Genomic DNA, 26,867 nt, shown 5'->3' with positions numbered 1-26,867 from the left:
TATTAAAAAAAAAATAACCTCGTATCAAAACTAGTTAAAGTGTATTATGACCCACTGGAACTCACACATTGGCATCTCACCATAAAGAGGGGCTTGTACCATATCCTTTCATCCTATAGGTTCCCCTCCATGTCCCAGGAAACCCATAATACCCATCTCAATTTAGTAGTCCCTCACAATTCAAATCAATATGATCTTCTTTGGGGATCTCATCTACTCCTCTATAGATTGGGAATCCTACACCACTTCAAATGCACAAGCCGAGCAATTGCTAAATTGCATTAATACCAACATTTTGGAACAGGTGGTCCATTCTCCTACCTGGGGAACCAACATCCTTTACCTTGTACTCCTGAACATGGGGGGATGATATTCCTCGCCCATTGTAATGTTTTTACTACTCAGATCTAACCATAAGGCAGTTTTACCTGAAATAAAAATTAAATCTGGGGACCCAGTGAAACCAAAACCCTTTAGGAACTATTCCAAGGATAACCTTGGCTAAATTCCAAGCACCTCCAAACCCAGTACACATCACAGCATATGCTGAGCTATTTACAAAATCCTTCTACAGCCATATTGATAGTTGTAAAGATTGAGCTGTGTCCACTCATATTAAGAATAAGACGAAGTTAAAAGACAAGCCACCCCAGTGGAATCACAATTTCAATTGGTTATACAACAAAAGAAAAAAAAACTTGGCTAAACATAAGAAGAGCAAAGCCTAACACACTAAAAGTCCCCTTACCAGTCTACACAGGCAGCTAAGAGTGCTAATTAATACTACAAAGATTACATTTGAAGAAAAAAGAAGTTTACCATAACGTTCCATCAGAGTTGTTGATCTTCTTCCATTCATCACTGATGGGTACGGTTCCGAACCCTCGGTAATGAGTCAGCCAAATGCCAAGCTAGTGTACACCAAACTCTCGAGCCACGCTACTACCCATAATGCCCTTCATCCCATACCTCAGATCGAGTTTGCAGAACCATAGTAGCATATGAAACAGAAACAGAGGCAGAGGCAATCTCTGTGCAAACACCCTAACACACCAAAACGACCCAAAGATCCGCCAGGATCCTTGGCGGTGGAAGGTGGGAGGGTGTGAATAATGGAAGAAGATCAACAACTCAGATGGAACGTTATGGTAAGACATAACTTCTTTATCTGAAGTTGTTAATCTTCTTCCATTCCTCACTTATGGGACAGAGTCCCTAGCTACTACAGAATCTGGGTGGCCCTCATGGAAGAACATTCCAGAGAACCATAGAGCCAAAGGCAGCTCTACCCCTGGAGATCAGATCCAGTTTGTAATGCTTGATAAAGGTATGGGGTTTAGCCCAGGTGACAGCTGCACAAATACCATCCATGGAAGCCCTAGCATGAAAGGCGACAGAAGCGACCACAGATCTAGTGGAATGAGGTTTAATGCGGCCAGGAGCAGATTCCTCCTCCAGAGAATAAACAAAGGAGATGTAATCTCTAAGCCATTTAGACAAGGTAACCTTAGATACTGCCGATCCCTTTCTAGAGCCCGCAAAGGCAACAAAAAGCTGATCTGACTTTTGAAAAGACTTTGTCCTGCCCAAATAAAACCGCAACGGTCTGTGGACATCCAAGGAATGAAGACAGTATTCCCCTTTGTTGGTATAATTAGGGAAAAACACGGGCAACTCAATGGACTGATTAACAGAGAATTCCGAAACCACCTTGGGTAAGAAAGTGGGTTTGGTGTGAACTGATACTCTGTCCTTATGGAAAATCAAATTAGGACTTTTAATGCATAATGCTTGCAGCTCTGATACACGTCTGGCTGAAGTAACCGCCAGAAGCGACTGAAATGCTTCGCAAGGATGGCATGCACGGTCAAACCAAGTAGAAGCAACCACAAACGACCAGCAAAATGCGATGGTAAACCCAGATAATAGAAAATCCTTTATTATCAATACCACATATCTAAAATATCTGAAATTATTTAACCAGACCGGTTTCAGCCTCACAGCCTTTTTCAATGGTAAACAAAAAAGTTAGAAAATGCACTGGTACTAGTTCCATTTATAGTCCTCCCTGCTATACATCAAAATATTGGTATAGCCCAACCTAGTGGTTGGGATGTACAAATACATATGGAAAACAAAAGTCATGAATAATTCATAGATAAGAGAATATGTAGTAATGATAAAATGTAATGTTAATCCATAACACTATTCAAAAAGTGTAAATGGAATATAGACAATAATTATTATAATACTAGTTTATCATAATTTCACACAATATGTATTCATACTCCAACATAAAGCCTCAAATATAGCCTAATAACAGATTAGGAGAGGACACAACTGGACAAATAAGTCCAATAATAACAGTAAATATATAATAAAATGATTTTATAATTACATCTCAGCACTAAAGTATATATTTAGTCATCCTAGTCACTAAGACTACACAATTACCAAAATCATAAATTATAAAAAAACATAAGAAATGCAGACATTAAGAAAAAGCAACATAAGATGATATGCTGCATATATCAAATAACAATATAAACAAATGTACCAAAAGACAGACAAAATATTCCGTTATAGATGGTCATTCAAGCCTGGTGGAAAAAGCGCCCCAAGGTTGGTAATCCAATATTGTTCCTTTTTATTCAAAATAGAGTGCCAACCCTGCTGATGGCTACGATCCCCTACAATTTTGTCAATAACCATAAACTTAAATGGTGCATTGGAATGTTTGATGGTGTGTCTATACAAGGCATTAGTTTCTTTTTTATTTCGGATGTCACTCTTATGTTCTGTCATACGTATTCGGAGGGATCTGGATGTTTGACCCACATAAAATGATTGACACTGGCATGTAGCTAAGTATATAACCCATGTAGTGCTGCAATTAGCAAAAACCCTGGTCTGATAAACACGTTTAGTGTTGGCACTAGAGAAGTCCTTCAGTGTGTAGACCTGGGAACATGAGCTGCAATGGCCACAAGGAAAAGTTCCTATAAGTCTATCCCCTGATAAGGTAGTCTGTTGGTAAATAGCTCCTCCTCCTTCCTTGTGTTTATAGTGGGAAAACAACCACCCTATTGTTTTACCCCTTCTGAAAGACATATGACATGTTGTGCCTAATAATGTTCTTAATTCATCATGTGCCATCAGTATATTCCAATTGGAATTCAAAATATCCCTGACCAGCTGGTGATTCCTGCCGTATGTAGTAACAAACCTTATTGTGGAATCCTGATCCTTGTTATCCAATTTCTTATATTGTAATAAAGTTCGTCTATCCAGTGTGTTACTCCATTCACTGGCCAAAGAGATATCCCTCATTTTTTATCCCCTATGTTTAAACCTACAACATAAGTCATTCCTAGCTATTTGGAAATCCTCCACCGATGAGCATATGCGTTTCATACGCATAAATTGTGATTTTGGTATGTTGCGGATGGTGTGGTAAGGGTGCATACTAGATGCATGTAACAAAGTGTTGTATTGAGGGTATTTGCGAAATACTTTCGTACTTAAGGTGTGGTCCTCATTATGGTAAACTGTAACATCTAAAAAGTTGATGGTGTTATAATCATATGTAACCGGAAATTCAATACCCCATACATTGTCATTCAAATATTGAATGAATTCCTGTAAATATATAATGTCTGCCTTCCATACCATCCAACAATCATCTAAATATCGTCTCCAGATGTCCATTTCAACAATATAGATATTATGTGATGAGTCATAGATCAAACACTCCTCAAAATAGGCCATAAAAAGGTCAGCGTAAATAGGAGCAAAAGAAGCTCCCATCGCTGTACCTTGAATGTATATTGAATGTAGTCATGAACATTGGGGATTATCTTAATGAGGGGAAAAGACAATTGGCAGATCGTAGGTGTTATATGCAGATGTTTATAGATCCTACATTGGTATATAAGAAGGAAATTGATTACTTCTTACAAACAGAGGAACAAGGTATTATAACAACTAATACAGTTAAACATCTCACTGTTAAGGATCCACAAAAACAGATCTTATATCTTCTGCCCAAAATACATAAATCTATTACAAACCCCCCCACGGTAGGCCCATAGTCTCGGGCATCGGTTCATTAACCGAACCACTCTCTGCTTTTCTTACACACTATCTTAAGCCATTTTTTGTCATCAGTCGGGGCCATATTAAACAACACATTTCCTTCAGATTATAGCGGATACCCAACTTAAACAGGATTGGCTTATGTGTACATTAGATGTGAAATCTTTATACACAAGTATTCCACATTGGGGCTGCAATCATTACAATATTGGTTGGAAAAATCTGAAATGTACCCACCAGGTTTCAACACACTTCTGATCTGCATGGCAGAACATGTACTAAGAATGTCTTTTATTTCCATGGCGAGTGTTTTTTTGCAGCTCCAAGGTACAGCGATGGCAGCTTCTTTTGCTCCTATTTACACTGACCTTTTTATGGCCTATTTTGAGGAGTGCTTGATCTATGACTCATCACATAATATCTATATTGTTGAAATGGACATCTGGAGACGATATTTAGATGATTGTTGGATGGTGTGGAAGGCAGACATTATATATTTACAGGAATTCATTCAATATTTGAATGACAATGTATGGGGTATTGAGTTTACGATTACATACGATTATAACACCATCAACTTTTTAGATGTTACAGTTTACCGTAATGAGGACCACACCTTAAGTACGAAAGTATTTTGCAAATACCCTCAATACAACACTTTGTTACATGCATCTAGTATGCACCCTTACCACACACCATCCGCAACATACCAAAATCACAATTTATGCGTATGAAACGCATATGCTCATCGGTGGATTTCCAAATAGCTAGGAATGACTTATGTTGTAGGTTTAAACATAGGGGATACAAAATGAGGGATAGCTCTTTGGCCAGTGAATGGAGTAACACACTGGATAGACAAACTTTATTACAATATAAGAAATTGGATAACAAGGATCAGGATTCCACAATAAGGTTTGTTACTACATACGTCAGGAATCACCAGCTGGTCAGGGATATTTTGAATTCCAATTGGAATATACTGATGGCACATGATGAATTAAGAACATTATTAGGCACAACATGTCATATGTCTTTCAGAAGGTTGTTTTCCCACTATAAACACAAGGAAGGAGGAGGAGCTATTTATCAACAGACTACCTTAACAGGGGATAGACTTATAGGAACTTTTCCTTGTGGCCATTGCAGCTCATGTTCCCAGGTCTACACACTGAAGGAATTCTCTAGTGCCAACACAACGTGTTTATCAGACCAGGGTTTTTGCTAATTGCAGCACTACATGGGTTATATACTTAGCTACATGCCAGTGTCAATCATTTTATGTGGGTCAAACATCCAAATCCCTCCAAATACAAATGACAGAACATAAGAGTGACATCCAAAATAAAAAAGAAACTAATGCCTTGTATAGACACACCATCAAACATTCCAATGCACAATTTAAGTTTATGGTTATTGACAAAATTGTAGGGGATTGTAGCCATCAGCAGGGTTGGCACTCTATTTTGAATAAAAAGGAACAATATTGGATTACCAACCTTCGGGTACTTTTTCCGCCAGGCTTGAATGACCAGATGGTCATTAACAGAATCTTTTGTCTGTCTTTTGGTACATTTGTTTATATTGTTATTTGATATATGCAGCATATCATCTTATGTTGCTTTTTCTTAATGTCTGCATTTCTTATGTTTTTTTATAATTTATGACTTTGGTAATTGTGTAGTCTTAGTGACTAGGATGACTAAATCTATACTTTAGCGCTGAGATGTAATTATAAAATCATTTTATTATATAATTACTGTTATTATTGGACTTATTTGTCCAGTTGTGTCCTCTCCTAATCTATTAGGCTACATTTGAGGCTTTATGTTGGAGTATGAATACATATTGTGTGAAATTATGATGAACTAGTATTATAATAATTATTGTCTATATTCCATTTACACTTTTTGAATAGTGTTATGGATTAACATTACATTTTATCATTACTACATATTCTCTTATCTATGAATTATTCATGACTTTTGTTTTCCATGTGTATTTGTACATCCCAACCACTAGGTTGGGCTATACCAATATTTTGATGTATAGCAGGGAGGACTATAAATGGAACTAGTACCAGTGTATTTTCTAACTTTTTTGTTTACCATTGAAAAAGGCTGTGAGGCCGAAACCGGTCTGGTTAAATAATTTCAGATATTTTAGATATGTGGTATTGATAATAAAGGATTTTCTATCATCTGGGTTTACCATCGCATTTTGCTGGTCGTTTGTGGTTGCTGAAGTAACCGCCACCAGAAACAAGGTCTTCCAGGACAGAAACTTCACATCACAGGTTGCAGCCGGCTCGAAGGGAGTTAGAGTCAAAGTTTGAAGCACCCTAGACAGATACCATGATTCCACAGGTTGCCTAATGGGAGGTCTAGAATGAAAAATCCTCTTCAAGAAAATCTTACACAGAAGGGAAGAAATAATAGGAATTCCGTCTGAACCATCATGGAAATTGGAGATGGCAGCTAGATGCACCTGAATCGTGGATGCAGAAGCCCTGTTAAGGAAAAGCTTGGTCAGGTATTGAAGAACCGTAGCTACTGGAACAGAAACAAGATCCAGAGACAGCTCTTGTGCCCACAAGGAAAAACGTTTCCACTTGTCTTTATAAAGTTTTCTGGCAGAAGGTTTGTGGGAGGCCAAAATAATATTCTGTACCAGAGAAGAAATTGACTCAAGCCTGGCTACTAACGGAAGTGGAGCAACCAAGCTGTCAGTTTGAGAGTGGCCAGATCTGGAGACGACAACCCTTGGGGGTGAGAGATGAGATCCTGATGAAAGTCTAGAATCCAAGGGGGTTGGAGCAGATGTGGCTGAAGGAAGGGGAACCAAACCGAACGAGGCCAGAATGGGGCAACAAGAATCATTCTGCTTCTCAACCAAGTAGCTTTCCTTAAGACCAAGGGTATCAAGGGGATGGAGGATAAGCATACAGGAGACCCGTGGGCCAATAGAGAGTCAGAGCATCTCTTGGGGACTCCCTCTGTGGAGGAAAGAGGGCAAAGTAGGTGCTGCACTTTGCATTGGAGGGAGAGGCAAACAGATCGCAGCAAGGCCGGCCCCAGCGACTGAAAATTTCCTCTGCCACTTCCGGGTTGAGAGACCATTCGTGAGGTAGCAGGATGCATCTGCTCAGCCTGTCCGCAATCACATTGGAACTCCCGTGGATGTGTGTAGCAATCAGGAAATGGTTGGTAGCAGTCAGGAAATGGTTGGTAGCAATCAGGAAATGGTTGGTAGCTATCGCCCACTGCCAAATTCTCATGGCTTCATGGCAAAGGGGAAAAGATCTGGTCCCTCCCTGCTTGTTGATGTACCAGACCACAGACATATTGTCGGACTGGATAGCAATTGGTCCGAGAGGAAGAAGAGGGTGGAGAGCTTATAACACCAGTAACACAGCTCTGAGCTCTAGAACTTTGATGTGCAAGTCGACTTCTAGAGGAGACCACATGCCTTGAACATATCTTCCCTGAAAATTGCTCCCCCACCCTATCAGGGATGCGTCCGTAGTCACCGTGGCACTGGGCTGAAGAGGTAGAAAGGGGCGACACCAAAGACTTTCGTCCATTCTCATCCACCAGAGGTGATCCTGCTTGCAAAGATCGGTGATGAGGATTATTGCGTTCAAGGGATGATGATTGCGTATCCATTGAGTTTAAAGAAAGCCACTGTAACAGGCGCATATGAAGCCTGGCCAATGGAACAATGGGAATGGCTGCTGCCATGGAACCCAGAGCCTGCAAAATTTCCCTTGTAGACACTTTCCTGCAGTAGAGTATCACTTGCACTTGTGTTCTCAGTCTTAAGAGCCTGTGATGAGGAAGAGATATTAGACCAAGCTGAGTGTTGAACATAGCCCCTATTAATTCCAATTGTTGTGAGGGCTGAAGGTTTGATTTTTCCCAATTGATAGTAATACCCAGAGACTCCACCAGAGACAGAGTGTGGTGCAGGGCCCTGGTCAGTAGATGCTCGGTGGGGGCGGAGAGGAGCCAATCGTCCAGGTAAAGAACACCTGGAATCTGTGCAGTCTCAAGTGAGCTGTCACCACTGCTAGACATTTCGTGAACACTCTGAGGGCCGTCGAAAGACTGAAAGGCAGGGCTCTGATTTGAAAATAATTGGCTCCCAGCCAGAAGCGGAAAAGCCTCCTGGAGCATTTGTCCATTTTAATGTGGTAATATGCATCCCGGAGATCTAGAGAGCACATCCACACACCCCCTCCCGAAGGCATGGAAGGATGGATTGAATAGTGACCATGCGGAACTTGGTCTGTATAACTGACTTGTTCAAACGACTGAGATCCAGAATGGGCCTCCAGTCCCCAGTCTTTTTTGGCACCAGAGAGAGTCCACATTGATCTGGGGGGAGCTTATGGATGACTCACTTTAGAAGAAGCTTCTTGATTTCAGAAGCTGCCTCCTCCCTTTGACTGGGTGGAACATCGAGAAGGGAGAATTGAGGTCTTGGAAAGGATTTGAGGGGAATGCGATAGCCTCTGGTGATAATTCTCTGCACCCATAGATCATCGGTAATGGAGGACCAGATGGCTTGGTGCAGAGAGAAATGCTCCCTGACTCATTCCAGAGGAAAGCAATCAGGCAACCTCCTCCCTTTGACTGGGTGGAACATCGAGAAGGGAGAATTGAGGTCTTGGAAAGGATTTGAGGGGAATGCGATAGCCTCTGGTGATAATTCTCTGCACCCACAGATCATCAGTAATGGAGGACCAGGTGGCTTGGTGCAGAGAGAAACGCTCCCTGACTCATTCCAGAGGAAAGCAATCAGGCAACACTTCAGGAACGCTAACAGGGCCTACCAGAGAAAGAATCTCTGGAGCCCTGATTCCGGTAAGTCCCTCTTCCCCTAAAGGGACGTCTTCCACCGTCGGACCCTTCTCTGCCTCTGGAGGAGTCCTCGCCATGTGCATCATGAAAGAAACCCTGCGACTTCTTGTGCCACAACTTTCCACTCCTCTGATTCCTGGAGAAGGAATGCTGAGGTTTGGAGAAGTGCAGGCCCATGGCAGACAAGGTCTTTCCATCCTGCTCGCACCTGGCCAAAGTATCCTTGACCTTAGAACCAAAGATCGTGGAGGGCTCAATAGGGGCGTTCAAAAAGGAAGACTTGAAGGAATCCGGTAGGTCAGAAATGTGCATTCAGGCATGACATTGCATTCAGGCATGACGTTGAACAACCACGCCAGCACCTGCTGCTCTAGCTGCTCCTTCGGTTGTGTGGGAGACCAACCTCATGGAGGAATTTGAAATCGCTTCAAGGGTGGCAAGTTGGGAGGCCACTTTGTCACGTGCTCCATCCGACACTTGACCTGCGAGGCTACCAGAGAGTTCGGAAATAAGGTCTCTCTGGAGTCTCGTAAAGTGTGCCAAGAAATTCAGCGAATGCACGGCAAAGGTCGCTGCAGCAAAGACTCACTTCCCTAGCCTGTCCACCACCCGGGACTCCCTGCTGGATGGATGAACAGCTGAACTCTCTTCTGCCAAGTCCTTCTTTGTGGCCACCGCCACCACCACAGCTTCTACTGGCAAGCCTTTCGACCAATGGGGTTGATCTTCTGGAGGAGAAAGTACTTTGTCTGATCTCCTGGGGATAGCTTCTACTGAATCCAGACTCTTCCTTGCACACTGCACAATGAATTTGACCAACTCATCTGCAGGAGGGGTCACCCAGGACGTAGTGAGTCGGGAACGGAAAGCTTGTAAGAATACGGATTCCTCCAGAGAAGGGGTGGAAGATTTCCAGTCACCCTGCTGACTCAAAATCTCCAAGATATCCCCAAAGGAAACATCATCAGGGGGGTGATCTAGGGGTACCTTCCCCATCATCATAATCCATATCCTCAGTAAGGGACTCTTCAGGTGAGTCCATGTGTTTTCTCTTGCACACCCTCTTCTGAGGGGGCTCTTTGATGGAAATGTCTGAAGAAGCCTCGGAAAGGGGGGTGCTTTGTATTAGTGGCCACCTGCGAAGGGCTGACAATGGCTGAGTAAGAGGGGGAACCAAAGGAGAAGCTGAAGGAGGAGGATTGTTAGCCGCCAGCGCCCTCTCCATAATCCGGATGGCGGGCTCACCCGAAGAGGGATGGGAGCACAGAACCGAAGAGGACCGAATCGGAACCATGGTCACACCCCTCTCAGAATGGCCCACCTCCAAGACTTACGTTTGAGAAGGGTTCAGTGCAGAAATAACTCTCTGATCAGAGACGGGAACCAAGAAGGCCGGTGTCGGGGCCAGAACCGAATATTCCACCCCCGAAGCAAGGGGTTGAGTAAGGTGAGCTGTCGTCGGAACTGAAGCCCACCAGGACTTAGATGCTTCAGGCATCAAACCAGTCGGTGCCAAAGGAAGGAGTCCCATTGAAAGCAATGGGCAAGGGGGCCTTGGGACCAAAAGATCCCCCTCAGCAGAATACGAAGAGTCGGAGGAGAAATCCCAACACCCGGAGCGGAACAGGGTCTGGAGACTGCTCTTGCAGTCAATACCTGATCCACGAGATGAACAATGTCTACTTCGGACATGCTCCTGGCAGACTTAATCGATATCCCGGAAGGAGATTCAGGCCTGTCCAGAAAAGGATTGTAGAGTTGCCCAGCAAATGGGTCCACAGAAGACAAATATCTGGTCCGTGGTAATGAACTCAATGGAGCCGAGGATTCTGATTTGAATTGCATAAATGAAGTCAGCACCGAGAGGGAACTCGGAGCCGAAGTGACAATCGGGGTAATAGTTAAGATCGGATCAGAGGTTGCCGGAGCCTGTAAAGGTGAGGTCGGTGCCAAAGTGTCCTGAACCAGACTAGTCGGAACCGAAGAAACATCAGTTCAGTAGTCGTCGGTGCCGAGTCCGGCACCGACAATTCAGACTTCCCAGAAACTGTGCTAGGTGCCGAAATCGGTGGCACTGAGACAGCGAGACTATGCTCGAAGGACAATCTACCAGTCTTAGATTGATGATTTTTGCCCCTATCACCAGCCGGTGAAGAAGGGTCTGAGCGAGGGCGCTTCTTATCCTTGTCTGGAGGGGTTGAGACCTCTGCAGAAATAGCCTCAGAGAAAGGAGAGGAAAGCAATCCTTTCAAAATCAACCTGTTGCGTCGTTCATTCAACATCCGTTGACTAAAACTCGCACAAATATCACATGGGGGAGTCACAGAAAGATGCGAGACGCCCAAACAATAAATGCATTTAAAATGCAAGTCACTGTTAGGTAATTTACCATTGCACGGCATGCAATGTTTAAAACCTGAAGTACCCTTTTTCTTAGACATACTAACACTCGCTCAAACAGAGAAAGGAAGGAGAAAAAGAGCCAGACTACCAGCAATGGTATGAAGAGTTACCACGAGGGTGGTAAAAGTAAAGAAAAAGGCAATAAAATACCAACAATGATAAGAAAAGGAATACCTGTGGGTAGAGCTAGACTATAAGATGACACTAAAAGAAAACATTTTTGGAAGAAATACAAGTTTGAATAATTCAAAACTACTTAGCTGGAGAGCTCGGTGAAAACGCTGCTATATGGATGCGTGGCAAACGAGATCTGGGGTATGGGATGAAGGGCATTGTGGGTAGTAGGGTGGCTCGAGAGTTTGGTGTACGTTAGCTTGGCATTTGGCCGACTCAGTTCGGAACCGTACCCATCAGTGAGGAATGGAAGATGATTAACAACTTCAGATAACTAGTTTCTCAGGCAAAGGACATCCACAAAGCTTTCTATAGCTATGTTGTAACCTCAAGGGAAATGTGCAATAATGCACAGAATGTATTGTAAAGTGAATTGCAAGCCATTGCCAATCTTTTGGCATACATATTCAACTCAAATTTCTCCCCTCTCTCTCCCAGATAATCTAAAGGAAATGCCACATACCACAATCCATTACTAGGAAACAGGTCATCCAATTCTCTTTCCAAGGACAAGAACACTACATCAATGGGTCCTGATAACATCCCAGGATGTTTATTAGATAGCATGAAACATGACCTTTCTGATCCATTTGAATCACTTTTCAACCAGAGCCTAGTCAGGTTTTGTGCCCAGGGAATGGAAGATAGCTACGGTCATTCCCCTGTACAAAGGAGGTCCAACCACTGACTGGGGTAACTACAGACCCATAAGACTAACCAGACTAGTATGCAAGGCCATGGAACGAATAATCATGGACATGATAATGAGGACATAGGTATCCTGCAAACACTGAGCCCATCACAATTCAGCTTTCCTAAAGGAAGGTCATGCTTATTAAATCTGACAGACTTCTTCTGACGGATTACTTTGAGAGGGTCACCAAAGCAATGGATGAGGGCAAGACTGTGCACACTGCTTACTTCAACCTGGCCAAGGCTTTTAATATAATACCCCACTCAGGCATTATATACAAGCTCACTAAATTAGGTATAAACCCTTTTATCACCTGCTTTATAGCCAGCTGGCTCACTGATTGGACCCAGGAGGTCAAAATAGAGGAAACCAACTCCACCAAGAGGCCAGTCAGTAGCGGCATCCCTAGGGCTCAGTATTGGGCCTGCTCCTTTTTGACATCTATTTCTCTGAAGTGGAAGAAAATGCTAAATGTTTACAGCTGACTTACGTTTGCAGATGAATGCAACCTGGGGTTATCACTGACTTTTGCAGACACTAGCATTCTTCAAGAAGGCCCAACTCTCAGTAATAAATGGTGCCAAAGATACAGTATTAAATTCAATGCAAAGAAATGCATAGTTGTACCCTTTGGGAAGCAAACCATCCCAGTTAATTACCATGTTGACAATATGCCCCTAAGTGGTCAGGGATATGGGTACGCACGTAGACAGTAGCTTTACCTTTGGTCACCACATGGCCACAATGATGAAGAAATCCTTTTATGCTGTGCAACTTATAAGTAAGGGCATGGTATCTTGGTCCAAAGAGGTCATTATCCCAATGTACTCTGCCCTTTTCTGACCAATCAGAGTGCAATGCTCCCTTCAGTATGTACCTGAACAGGCATATGCAGCAACTAGAGTGATCTCAGATGTTCCTTATAATAACAAACCTGCCTTATGCAGAGCACTTTAAAGCCCTTTCCCTCTAGTCAGTCTCCTATAGATTGCTGAGGGGTGAGCTATGCCTGGCTTACAAGGCATCTGCAAACCCTATACATATGAACCTCCTGCATATTCATAAATCAAACGGTAACAAAAATACAAAGTCTAGGGACCTGAATTTTGTCTGTGACAAAAACAGAACATGCTGGAGAGTGACACTGCCCCTCCTATGGAGCAGGCTTCCCATTTATGTGAAGCTGTGTTTGTCTATTATCCAATTTAAGTGCAACTGAGACCAGCGGATTGGAAATATGAAATTTAGATGGGGCCTGGCACCTATGTCCCTTATGGACAAAGGTAGCTTCTAAATGCCTGGCCCTCAATGTCCTATTTGGATAAAGGATGTCATTCTTTCAGGAAAAGTTGACTAGGCTTAGAAAGGCCTCCTAGGTCATTAGCCTAGTAATGTATGAATCTATGATTTCAAGAGTCATATCCTCAGTTTAAATCAAAATGTTTTCTGGGCAGTTAATGTCTCATACGTACTGGAGATGAAGTACAGACACTGCCAAATCTATCAAGAACTTTAACTCCTCTATTTAGCAAGGTGAGTGATGACTGTCCCAGTTTGGAGCCATCATCAGAACCAACAGATATCTCAATCACTACTGGATTAACCAGTTTTATGCAGATGCTTAAATTAATCATGCACTGTGTAAAACCTGTGTGGACTCAGTCCTGCACACAAGTAGGAATTGCTTCCAAAGATGCAGCCTCACATCTTCATATGCCTGAATTGCCGATGGAACAGCTGTATGTTTATGCTGCTCCATTTCTATTAACTCAAAATAGCCGTTTTTGGGCAGTTGTCAGCTCTTTCACTCCCTACTTGAAATGCTGTCTCATCAAGTTTAGCATTTCTTCTGACAAGATGCCTTCTGTGTGGGATCTCCTGGGAAAGATTTTGCCTTCCTCCACATTGGCATCAAATCCCACTGTAGACTGGTTCTGGACTGTATAAGAATAGCGAATACTGCAAACCACAGATGGCTCTGGGCAGGGCTCCTTTGATGAGGGGATGGAGAGCAGTCAAAGACCACGCTAAGGTTATTTTCTGAAGTGCTTTCAGGTGCTCTTCAACAAAAAACTCAAAAGAAATGGAAGGACTGGGGTGGCTTTCCATCCATTGCATGCCAGTATAGTGGAATTTAGACCTGATTTCCAATTAACTGCAGCAGAGGTCCAGGTAAAAAAAAAATGACAATAATGAAGCAGCAGATCCTTAAAGTAATCAATCAAAATTAAAAGCAAAGCAATATCTGAAGTTTGGTATGAAACATCAGCAGCTGGGAAACTGGAAAGTCATTGAAAGGTTTAGATCAACTGCAGGCGCATAGAAACTGGTGTTATGCTGTAGCACATTTAGGAAAACCATGGAAACGGGCTTGATCCTGACACTGACAATTCATTGTTTTCCTGCAGCTTTGAAACTAGAAGCCATCTTCTGCTTCTCAGTTCTTTAAACTTTATTTAGGAGAAAGCAGTTTGAATGCAAGCCAGAATACCCCCTTCCCCTCAGAACCCAATGCAGATGTTTATGCTAATACCAAGATTTTCTGGTTTAAGCATGCTTTTAATTTGCTAGCCTTCCTCAGCAGACTTTTTTTCTTAAATGGTTTACGGAGTTCACATTTTAAGACATAAAAAAAATCTCAAAAAGGCAAGACACTGTAGATCATTAGGAGGAATCACTCTTTCTGGGGGCAACATGTCACCAGAAAAAAAAAAAAAAAAACTTGCAATGAACACAGAACATATACAAAAACAATACATTAGTAAGAATACTTCTTTAGCAGGAATTATAATCCAGGAACAGACTGAAGTAGCTGGTATGCAGTACACAATTTAGTTACACTATACTAAAGAAACAACAATGAAATGAAGATGGCACAGGCTACATTTCCTTTTGCAATCTGATTCTGGCCTACTTCTTTGGGGAATGAAGTAACCTGGCACCTTTCACCTGGCACCAGTAGACAGCACATCAGCACTGCTTTCTAATTCGGATCAGAACAGATATTTGCCTTGGCAGAAATGCATCCAAAGGTATGATAACAGGAGTCATCCCCATGAGGATTTTCTTGGATTTTTGGTTAAGTTTATTGTTATTCAGTTCACTAAAATGGTCATTTAATCATTTGTCCCAAAATAAAGTGCATGCGGTGTTAATTACCCACAGCCCATTTGGATGCAACAACAAAATAATTATTTACCTGAGAGACTTTCTCCTGAAACACCATACACCATACTGAAGCACTTCACTTTTTTTTAATTCTTTGCAGTAAGTCATTTAATCAATAACATCACTAGACAAACATCACATTTATATCTCACAGTAAAGTGGCCCATGGGATATGAACCAGGTAAAGGTTCCAAGTAGGTGGGTTCTCTGAAGAACTGATGGTTCTTTCTTTACTGCCCAGAACAGAAGTGCATCATGTTCACCTTTAGTCCCTCCTACTGCTGTGGTGACCATATATATATATATATATATATATATATATATATATATATATATATATATTTTTTTTTTTTTTTTTTTTTTACAAATATATGCTTTACAGCGGAGTTTATAAAGGAAAAAGTCAGATCCAAATCTACAGTTACAGATGCTTCTCCTTAATGCCCAAAGAAGCATTTCCAACAAGTCAGTGGTCACATCAGTTTTCACAGACAATTATGTTTCTGCTTACACTCAAAAATATAATCTTCCACTGGGACAATACAGTCTGCAGTAACATTATCAAACAAGGTGTACATCTCATAGGTTCAATCTTTTACTTGCATGCTTTATTTGATTTGACAACCAGGTGTGTGGGGCTGCTACAAAGACCCTTTTCAGCCATAACCCATGCCACTGGGCAGAAAAATAGATGGTTTATTGTAATTTTAGTTGCAAGTAGCATTTTATAATATTTATAGTTGATAGGATGGTAGTTATAGCACTTACAACAGTAGTCTGAAATTTCTAGGTAAAATATTTAGAATGGACCAACTTGAGATGTTATTTACCTACTAGAAACATCCTATACATTTACATGTAGGTAACAACCCACCAAAAAAATGCAAACAAAAATGTTAGATAGCAGAATAATACATTGTAGTATTAGTATGTGGAGAGTTAGGGAGAATATTAACTCCTTAAGGTTTTTTCTTATTATTGCAGTGATTGTACACAGTCATACAATTACATCGGTTAATATTGGCTCGGACTGCTTAGCTAAAGTGGATACATATTTGGTTTTACACATTATCCCTAAAGCAGCAACAAGCTTAAGAATCGTTAAAGTGGAGTACTAGCTTAGTTCAGAAATGAGGGCGCATGGTTTCATTGTAAATTTGCAATGACAATTCCAGTTAGCCAGGATAACTAACATTTTTCTCCAGTGGCACTGGTATGTTAGGATCGTTTTGTTGTTACAGAAGTTTCAGAATTTGTGTGAAGATCATACTATGGTGTCTCCTGGGGGGGGGGGGGGGGGAGCAATATCTTTTAAGTATTTTATGCCAGTGTAGATAACAGAAGTAAGACAGGCTGATACAGGCAGCCAGTCAGCATTTTTGTCAACAGTCATGTTCCTGCTGTGAGGCTAAAACTGCTTTATAGTTTAGATGGAAAATTTTGCATTTACTGTAATGTTATGGATACAAGGCATGTTATATACAGAGTGTTTTCAGAGAATGGGCAAACTATCCACTTAACCTGTACTGACAAGACCATAAAAAAAGAAAAATGCGTCATGTCTACAGCTAGTTGCGAGTTGGCTTTATTGTCCAGAATGAATCAATAAAGACATAAAAAAAAAAGTCAGCAGTCATACAGAAGCTTTGTAGCTCGAACACTTGTATGCCCTTAAAAGATCATTTGCATATATCTCATGGGCATCTTTTCTGGAGGTTTAAGATATATTACACAGTGCAAATTCTGGTTTGCCTGCAACTTGTTGCTGTTATTGTGGCTGTGTGTGTGTGACCATGGGTAAGGAGATGGGTTATCCACATCACCATGGGCACTCATGATGCCTTCCCCTGTTCAAGTACATGGTCCAGAACACACACCAATAAAGACTACCACCAGGCAGTGCCCTTGGTGAGCCCAAACCCCATCCCAGGAAGCTCACTGCAACACCCTTCAAAGAGTGAGTGTGGCTGTTCTAGTCTCTGCTCTGTCTGTTATGCAATTAAGTTATTTTAGCTCCCTTTGTTTTTTATCAATGTGTCTTTCTAAGGGCAAGAAAGATATCAAAATATTTTCTTTAAGAAACCTTTATTAAATATAACTACCTTGAGGTCATTTCCAAAGTCATGTCTATAGCACAAGTAGAAAGCATTTTTCCATTACTTACATGGCCTTCACTCATCAAAACATCAGGCAATTATAATTAGAAACTATGCTCTGGTACTATCACAGCTACTTATTACATAGTAACATACAGTACCAAAATACTTATGAGGAGAGATGTTCAATTTTCATATTTTGATATTCTTATTTCTCAGACAGTAAAAAAAGTACACAAAAAACTAGGTACCCTACACAGAAGCAAACACTACTTCACAACAAATACCAAAATAGCCATTACCTAAACCCAACTACTCTCCACCTTACTATATGCAGCCCCCATTCTCACTAACCTTAAATTTGAATTACAAAAACTTGAAACATGCTATAATAAAATAGCAAGATTTGCCACAAATTCACCAGCTAGAACTCATCACTACCTAGCACTCAAGCAGATCAACTGGTTAGGACTTCTCCATCTCTTACACTACACACAACACTCAATGGCCCACAAAATCCTCTCAGAGCCTGAAAAAATACCACCCTACAAACTCTTCTGAAACCCTACACTACTGCTAGACCTCTCCGATCCAACAAAAGAAACCACATAAAAACTCATATATCCAGAAATCAGGCAGGAGATGCCCTCTTTTCAAACTACATAGGTAAACTCTGGAATGTCTTGCCAACCAATCTTACCTCTCTAACATCCCTAATATTTAAACCAGCCTTAAAAAGCCATCTCCTTAGCAAATGGATCTGCCCTTGCACTACCCCCGGCTGATAACTAACTACTCTGTCACCACAAGCATCTCTACAATTCCTTCTTTAACATTTTGTACATACGAAACTTGCTTTAATGCCGTCATATAGCACAAGAAACTAGGTGATATCTGCTACTACTATGATACAGAACCTCCTTCTACGAGTCTTATTCTAAACATTTAGAAATTGCCACTAAAGGCCTACTGTTGATATAACATTGGACTGATATCATATACATTATTGGTGCTTAGCGTTTAGGATTAGTACAGGGTACATATAACCACCGCAGTAGCGTTGTCGCCTCACAGCAAGAGGTTCGACCGTTCGATTCTCGGCTGGAGTGCCTTCTGTGTGGAGTCTGCATGTCCTCCCCGTGGTCGAGTGGCATTCGAAAGACATGTGTGAATGGATGTGCCTTTGTTGAAGGTTGGGCATCGAGCTGGCACCGTAAAAATCTATTGCCAATCCTTAGTGGACCGGAGTTCTGCTGTGGTGACTCCTAACCGGGAAAAGCCGAAAGAAGAACATCTATGTAATAGCTTAGAATATTGCTACCTAACATTTCTTGACTTGTATTTTAAATGTTATTGTGCCGTATTTGTATACATTTGTGTTACTTATTTTGTATTTTTTTTGTATTTTTCTATTTTATTGTAACTGGAGCTTTTCTCCCTGGGCCTCCGCTGAAAAAGGGCATGTGTCCAGTTGGACTTTCCTGGTAAACAAATGTAAAATAAAATAAGATAAATAAATAAAATTTGTCATACCCTTCTGTATAACACAGACTGCCAAATCAAAACTGCTTTCAGAAAAAATTCCACTCCTTCCCCATTCGATTCCACCCCAATAGTCAAAAAAGCCATAGGGTCTGAAAAAGTTAAAAATGAAGGCGCCATTTATATACATTTTTTTTGGTACTTTTAAATGTAAAGTTAAACTCCATCTTCTCCATAGCCTGTTTTAATAATTCTATCTGGTACATGACCATACAGGTATGAAGTTGGCAGGCATGGCAACTAAAGTTTAGGAGGTACAGATCAACTGCTTTATACCCAACTTTATCTGCCACTCAACTTTGCCTGGTAGAAAAATGTTAGCTGACCCTGATTTCTTATCACCACTAAAAGGTCTTACAGTTATATGTTCAGATTCAGCTCAAACACTGTGGATCCAATCCTTTCTCAAAACTGGGATTATAATAAAACTCAAATGGCCTCATGGCAGGAAGCAAAATTTTTTTATGTTTTTTTTTTTTTTTTGCCAAAGAAAGAACCAGATTTTGAAACTCTAAATGAATAAGAGGAATGGCTGGAGGCGTGGCTTCTTCCAGTCTCTAATTCTGTATACCCTCTCCTTGAGGAATCCACACCTTTTGAATGCCCCTTTTGTAAAGGCCTCTCATTTGTTCTAAGTTTTTTTTTTTTTGCCAAAGGTGAATTCCTGGTATGATGAATCTGAGGAAAGTTTCTCTTCAGGTTTAGATCAATACTATTAAGACTGATAGATTTGATCCATGTAGGAACATACTTTATCCTCTCCTCATCTTCCTATTCTTTATCTGAATCAAAGACCAAAGAGAAGGTAAGGTATACCGCTTACTAACATTAAAATTATTTTTGGGCAGTTAAATTAAAGAGGATGGAAAATCCTTAGCAGACAGAATGAGTCTGAAAGCTCTTTTTTTTTTTTTTTTTTTTTGTTTTGCAGTAGAATTAAGATTTTTGCAGTAGAATTAAGAAGTCAAATTAGTCTACCACATCTAGGAGTTATCAGAGGGTTAAAAGCTATGAGATGCTATTCAGATATCTCCTGTACTCATGGATTTGATTCCAACCATCTCCACGAGCAAACCAAACTGTGCGACTCCGAATTTATTTATTGCATTTATTTACAGGACAATTCCAACTAAGCAACAGCCCCTTTTTCAGCACGGGCCTGGGGAGAAATGTGCCAATGACAATTTAGTATATAATACTACAGTAGAAGCATTAAACAAGTTTAACAAGCAAAAATCAAATAGAAAACAAGGATTAGGTGGACTGTAGAAAAGTTTCAATCTGCAGTTATTTTTAGACTTAATAACAAGTGAAAGTTGCAACAGACAAGTACCCAAAAACTTTAAAAAAAAGTGAAAGTTAAAAATTTTATGAATATAGTATTTGGTAAATGATGTTTGTTTAGCCATCTACTCAGCTTAGGGTACGTCTACAGAGTTAGCAGAGGGAACAGAGAAAAAGACTGGATATGTGATAGAGTGATTAGGTATAAAATAGGATGCTAGGCATGAATCTGTAAGCCTTACTAGGGGCAAGAGAGCAAGTACAGAGCCAGGAAGACTTGAAATGGGAGTTAAAGATGAGATTTCAATAGCTGAATGCTATCAGGGTAAATAATAGGGGGATTTTATTCAATATCTTGGCAACATAGAACAGAAGGCACTGCCAGCTGTATTATGAGATCTGGTTGGGAGTAGTAAGCGTTTGTCCTGTCTACAGAGGTCATTATTTGGTGTATACATTTGAATGAGAGTTTGAAGGGACTGACATTTTGTCGTATGACACGAAGTTATCTGCATCCTTTACTTGGATATATGAAATGCTAGCTTAGTTGCTTTAGAGACAGGTTGTGATGTGTTCTAGATGAAAGGTTAGCAGCAAATTTGTTCACTTTATTGTAGAATTGTGCAAGTTTGGTTATTAAGGAAGTAGACAGGTATGTGTAAATACAGAAGTGTACAAGGCGGTTCACAGTAAATCGGAAGAGACCAGAGTTTTCCTGCTGAAGTTGGTCAGGAAAAAGATTAGTTCTATAGAGAAGACCTAGTTTTTGGTGTGTTTTTTTTTTCATGGTAGAGTGGATGTGATAAACTGTTATCTATAATGACTCTGAACAGTTTGGTTCTGGAACTACTTTAATTGTGGTTTTGTTGGATGAAGATGCACTGAAGTGGAGAAGCTACTTTTGAGTGTTTTTAGAGGTGAACACCATCAGTTTGCTTTTGTTGGGATTGGGTAGAAGGTGTGCTTCTTGTAGCTATATTTCAGCATTTGGGAATACGTCTTTAGCTTGTCTTGTAGTTCCTGGAGGGAAAGCCGAACAGATGAGGGTCGAGTCATCTGCATATTGAATGACAGTGGCAGGTTTGTTAGCCCTGTGTAAAACATTAATGGATACAGTAAACAGAAATGGGTCCAGTATGGATCCTTCTGGCACCCTGACAGACTGGAAGAAAGGCAGAAAACTGATTTTGCCATTTCATGGCCTGTTGTGTATTAGTTTGGCAGCTATAAAACCATTAAATAAATAGTGGATTTTGTCTATGAGGTTTTGGTGAGAAATTATATTGAAGGCCTTTGATAGATGCAAAAAGGTGGTGGACACTAAATTGTCTGAATTCGTGTTCACGTTTAATGCGTTTAAGTTAGTAGGGCAGTGGCTTGAAATCATGCTGGGTGGGGGATAACAAATGAGTCTAGAAGGACCTTAAGTGGCTGCGAATGTATATTTGATACTGGAGAAAGTATAATACTAGAATGGTAAATTGGACAGTTTAACACAATTACCTCCTTTTTGTAAAGAAATAATGTAGGATTGTTTCCATATGCCTGGAACACAGGATTCACAGGTAGATATTTTAGTAAGAATATTGATGGGTATCAATTCCAATATGTTCTGTAGATATGTTATCTGCCGCTTGTGTAGTAGATTTAAGTAGCAGTTTTCTGATTGTAGAGGTTGGAAAAGTATTCAGCATGAAGGTATGATTATGAGTCTAATCTTTAGTAGATTTAACAGGAAGAAAATGAGCAGAGGTGTCTTACATACCCTCTCAACCTTTTGTTGCAAGAAATCTGGACAAAGCCTGACAAAATGGGGGTCAAAGGCCCAAAATAGGGACAGATTGTAAATATTGCTCTTACAAACTTATAAAGTTGCTAGAGTAACAGGGTTTATGTTAACATACATTTTCTGATAGATCTGAAGTCTGAAACTCAAACATATGTTATTTAGTGATTCCCATCCTCAGATTGTCCCAGTGATTTGCCAGAAAAGCACAAATTTTATGAGGACTGGACCAAAAATATGATGTAAAATCTGGGCATTCTGTGGAAATCTGGACACTTAGACGGATGTTTTCAGAGTAAACTCTGTTAATGTAATGAGTGTTAAATTTTGGTAATGAATGACGCAGTTAAGCAAATGGATCTCCTTGGCTGTCCCTAAAAAGCAGTACTTGTGGCTTGAAGGCTTACCCACTTGAAACAAAATGCTGTCTGTAGTTGGATAACTATCTAAGAGAACAATTCAGTGCATTAAAACATGAAAAGCACAAAAATAATGCCACCACAAATCACATATCTACTCACAGAATAGCAATCCTCGCAGAAAGGCTTTCCATCCATATCATAAAACTGCTGTCCCTGCAGCTGACGTTCACATTTAAAGCAGGTGAAACATTCCACATGATACATCTGATCCATTGCTCGTACAGACGGCTGGGTGCGTGGGAGTGGCTGCTTGCACAATGCACAGAATTCTTGAAAAGAACACAGAAATGATAACCCATTTACAAATTTAAGTCTGGAAAATGCATCATAGTTCTGTAATTAGCATTAGTTTACCAGTTTACCAAAGCTGAATGATTATACCGGCTAAGAACAGCATACTGAAGTTAATAAAAAAAAAAAAAAAAAAAAAAAAAAAAAAAAAAAAAAAAAGGAATAACCACCCTGACTATTGCCTAGTGATATAATATGAGATGCAGAATTCCACAATTTAAGGTAAAATAACCAAAATAGATTGTACTTGTATTATTAGATTTATATAGTAAGAAACTTGTATCAAGTGTCATGCTGATGTGTTTTCTCACCATCTCTCTTTCTCTGATACTAAACTACCCCTTACTACATATTAACTGAATGGGCATTACAAGCCAGTGAACTGGAAAATAACTGACAGACATTAAAAAAAGACATAAAAGTATGCAATCGTTCACAAGAAATTCTACAACAAGTAAATATCTGGTACACAGAGCTTGACCCAGGTGTCCTCAAGTTCTGATTCAATAAGGTCTCAACTCATTGAGGTAAACTCACTAGGAACTCAACTTGATATAAAATTTACAAATTTTTTTGCAGAGTGTCAAGCCACCCACAAACTTCCCTGGATCCCCAACATCAATGAAAGCCCCCACTTCAACCAAACTATAAACATCAACTCCAAAACTGCCCATTTTAGAAAGGAAAAATTAAAAAAATAAACTTAAGATTCACTACCTACACACACTCAGAATTACAACAGCAATGATTTCTTATGGAAAAAGCAAACTGGAAATTCAACATCAGGGAGCTGAGCTCAACTGCAAGGAGGAACTTCTTGCACTTTAAAACTGATGAGTTATAGGGAAGCCAGAGACAAATGCTTAATCCACATTTGCTGTACTCTATAAAAAGAAGATTTATATAGATGTATTATATACAGAATGCTACAATATTTGCTCAAGTAAGACTAAATATTCTAATCTGTGAGCATTTCATTCTCTTCTAATAAAGGTACTTTGTCCACGGGTCTGTATTAGATGAACGAACGCTTAAAGTGTTGAGTACAACATGCTAGACAGCTTTTAAGCAAACGTTCATCTAATCGAAACCCCAGAATATCAAAACAAGGAGTTTCAAAAAATATAGTTGGCCAGACGTCAGGAAGCCAATGGCTACAATGTACTGTACACCATTACAACCCCCCCCCCAAAAATAAAAAAAATAAAGTGGGGGGCTGTGCCCCCCACATACCCCCCCTACTTAAATATACCAACTCTGAGACCGCACCATAGTGGAGGACTGTCAGAACATTACACAGGGTAATACTGAGACCGCACCACAGTGCAGGACTGCAAGAACGGCGAGACAGTGTGAACGTTCTGACATCAGCCGTTGGCTTCCTCACGGCTGGCAACTGTAACTTTTTGAAACTCCTTCTTTCGACATTCTCCAGTTTCGCTTAAAAGCTGTTGAACATGTCGTACTTGACATTTTAAGTGTTTGTTCATCTAATAGGGAATCCTGTCCACCATGACCTACAAGGTTGCAAGTAAACTTGATTAAGGGGCTCTGTCTTACACATGCTACAATGTGTGACACTTGAAAAGACACCATCCCTGCACACAGAGCACCATGTTTGTACATTTAACCATGTATATTCTGTAGCGATAACTAATGCATTTAATGAATGAAACTTGCAGCAAGCATTTACACAAAGTGTTAACCTGGCTTTGAGGTAGTCACTGTTTATTTACTTATTTCAGTTAGATGAACAATACCACTGGGGCTACTTTTCAGTCATGACCTTGTTACAAAACAAACTATGTAAAGGGAAAAATGATGAAACAGAACAACAAAAATCAGTTGTGAAACAGCAGGCCACTGCAATCCTAGTGCTGCTAACGACCTTAAAACTTAGTAAACAGGTCAGCAGCAACAGAACTAAAAGATAAGGAACTGAACAAACAGTAATGTGTAATGCTCAGTATGAAAGTATGTAACAATGAGCATTAGGAAGGGTAATCTTAACAGAATTACAAACTTTTATCTTGTACTATACAAAGTACCTTTATAAGAAGAGAATGAAATGTAACATTCAGATTGAGTTGGGTGACAGGAAAAGGTGAAATGTTTTGCTTCAGTAAAACTTTCAGTTAAAACTTATGGTACCTCAATTAGGCTGATTTTACAAAAGAAAGTCCCTTGTGTGAGGGTTGACAATGCAGACTAGCATGGGTGGTTATATTCTGACAAGTATGCCTCATACACCAGGCATCTTAGGTATGTGGTACACTTCTACAGATACTCCAGTATGTGCTTTAATTAATGAGTAGCTACTTGTGAAGCCACTGGGTTGTGCATCAAGAAAGGTTAAGGGAAACATAAGTCGCTAGTGGATTCAGTGATCTTGCTTGAAGCCTAATGGAATGGTATTATTCAGGCTTGGGTTCTAGTTCCAGCAATTCTTTTCAACTGTATGGGTGCCACAATGTATGCACATCACATGCACATGTGTTAACAACATCAGTTAGATTCCTAGTTTAAATGTGCACCAAGAAAAACTGCATTAACAGATGAGAAGAAACAGAAGGACAAGATTATATCTGTCATTTAAAGGACAAGGTCCTGTCAAATGTACGCAAAATCAAATGCAAAAAGTCAGCAAAAAGTAATCTGGCAAATGTACTTTCAGCTGTCTTGTGACATCTGACAATATATAACCAATGTAACATTGGCACTATGTATGTACATCATTGCTGTTAGCATTGTTTTGCTAACACAGCAGTTATAAAACAGACTTGCAAATGGGTACTTTTTCTCCAGTACAAAATTAAAAAAAAAGCAGTATGAATAAGTCCCTGACACAAAGGAGTGAAGAGAAATATTTCTGACCTGCACAGCCCAACAACAAAGCAAATCACTGACCTACCTTGAAAATTGTGTGCATATTCAAATCAAAACTGGCAGGAAATGTTGAAATACAAATGAAGCAGTGTAAATAAGATTACCACCTTTCCCTCTTATTCAAGACAGCAATAAAAAGTCACAATGGCAAATGTCCTGACATTTTAAAAATTATGTTTCCTTTAACAGTCACATAAAGCAACTAATCTGTATTTAAGAATGATAACAATAAAAGATGTGCCTTAATTTTAGGTTAGATAGATCCCTGTAGGTACAAAATACAGTTGAGTACACTTATCATAACTGTAGATGTTCGAGTGTTTTCACTGTTGCAGTCATTACATTTGGGTTATCTGCTTGCAGTAGCCCTCAGTCGGCTTGGGTCCTGCATCGGTTGCCGTCTCAAGTTCCATGACGTCAGGTAGTCAGAGGTATAAAGCATGCAGCCGACGCCATTACATCAGTTTTTCTTGCCCCAGATGTCAGGTGCCCCCCATAATGGGAAGCAATTATATATATATATATATATATATATATATCTATATATATATATATATATACACATATGTATATATATGTATGTGTGTGTGTGTGTGTGTAGATATATATATATATATATATATATATATATATATATATATATATATATATATATAAAGGTTACACCTCCAACAAAAAGTAAATACACCAGAAAGCTGAAAAAAAATACACTAAACAAGAAGAGAGGTATAGCCAAGAGAAGTCAGGGGGCTGGTGGGAGGGTAACCAGAACTGCAACAGTGAATACACTCGAACATCTACTTTTACGGTAAATGTACACAACTGTACTATGTTCTTCATTTTTCACTGTTGCAGTCATTACATTAGGGTAGATTCCCAAACCTAAGCCAGGGAGGAGGAAGTTGGAGAGCATTAGGACCAGCTATTAAGCTCTGGTAAGACTGCAGTGGCAAAACCAGCTCTTGATTTAGAAAACATAGGCAAGTGGTAATGTTTGGTGAAGGTATGTAAAGAGCTCCAGGTAGCAGCTTCTAGGATGTCCCTGGTAGGGACACCTCTGAGAAAGGCTATAGAGGTAGATGCAGTCCTGGTGGAATGTGATTTTATCCTCTGAGGGGTAGGTTTTCCCTGTTGCTTACAGCAGAAAAGAATGTAGTGGCCTAT

The 26,867-nt window shown here is 40.2% G+C and overlaps 1 protein-coding gene across 4 annotated transcripts in view; it reads right to left on the bottom strand.

Annotated features, from left to right (window-relative positions):
- Positions 1-26,867, bottom strand: part of ZYX (zyxin) — a 1,199,731-nt gene that overhangs the window by 89,543 nt on the left and 1,083,321 nt on the right. For all 4 annotated transcript variants that reach the window (XM_044079859.1, XM_044079861.1, XM_044079858.1 and 1 more), the window contains one exon: positions 22,626-22,795. In XM_044079859.1, the coding sequence (XP_043935794.1) occupies positions 22,626-22,795 (170 nt within the window). The remainder of the gene's footprint in view (positions 1-22,625; positions 22,796-26,867) is intronic.

Source organism: Protopterus annectens, chromosome 8.part0, assembly GCF_019279795.1.
Source record: "Protopterus annectens isolate FY-2018-M chromosome 8.part0, PAN1.0, whole genome shotgun sequence".
NCBI classification, from domain to species: domain Eukaryota; kingdom Metazoa; phylum Chordata; order Ceratodontiformes; family Protopteridae; genus Protopterus; species Protopterus annectens.
Note: the sequence above shows the minus strand (reverse complement) of the source record. Positions and strands in the feature narration are given on the sequence as shown.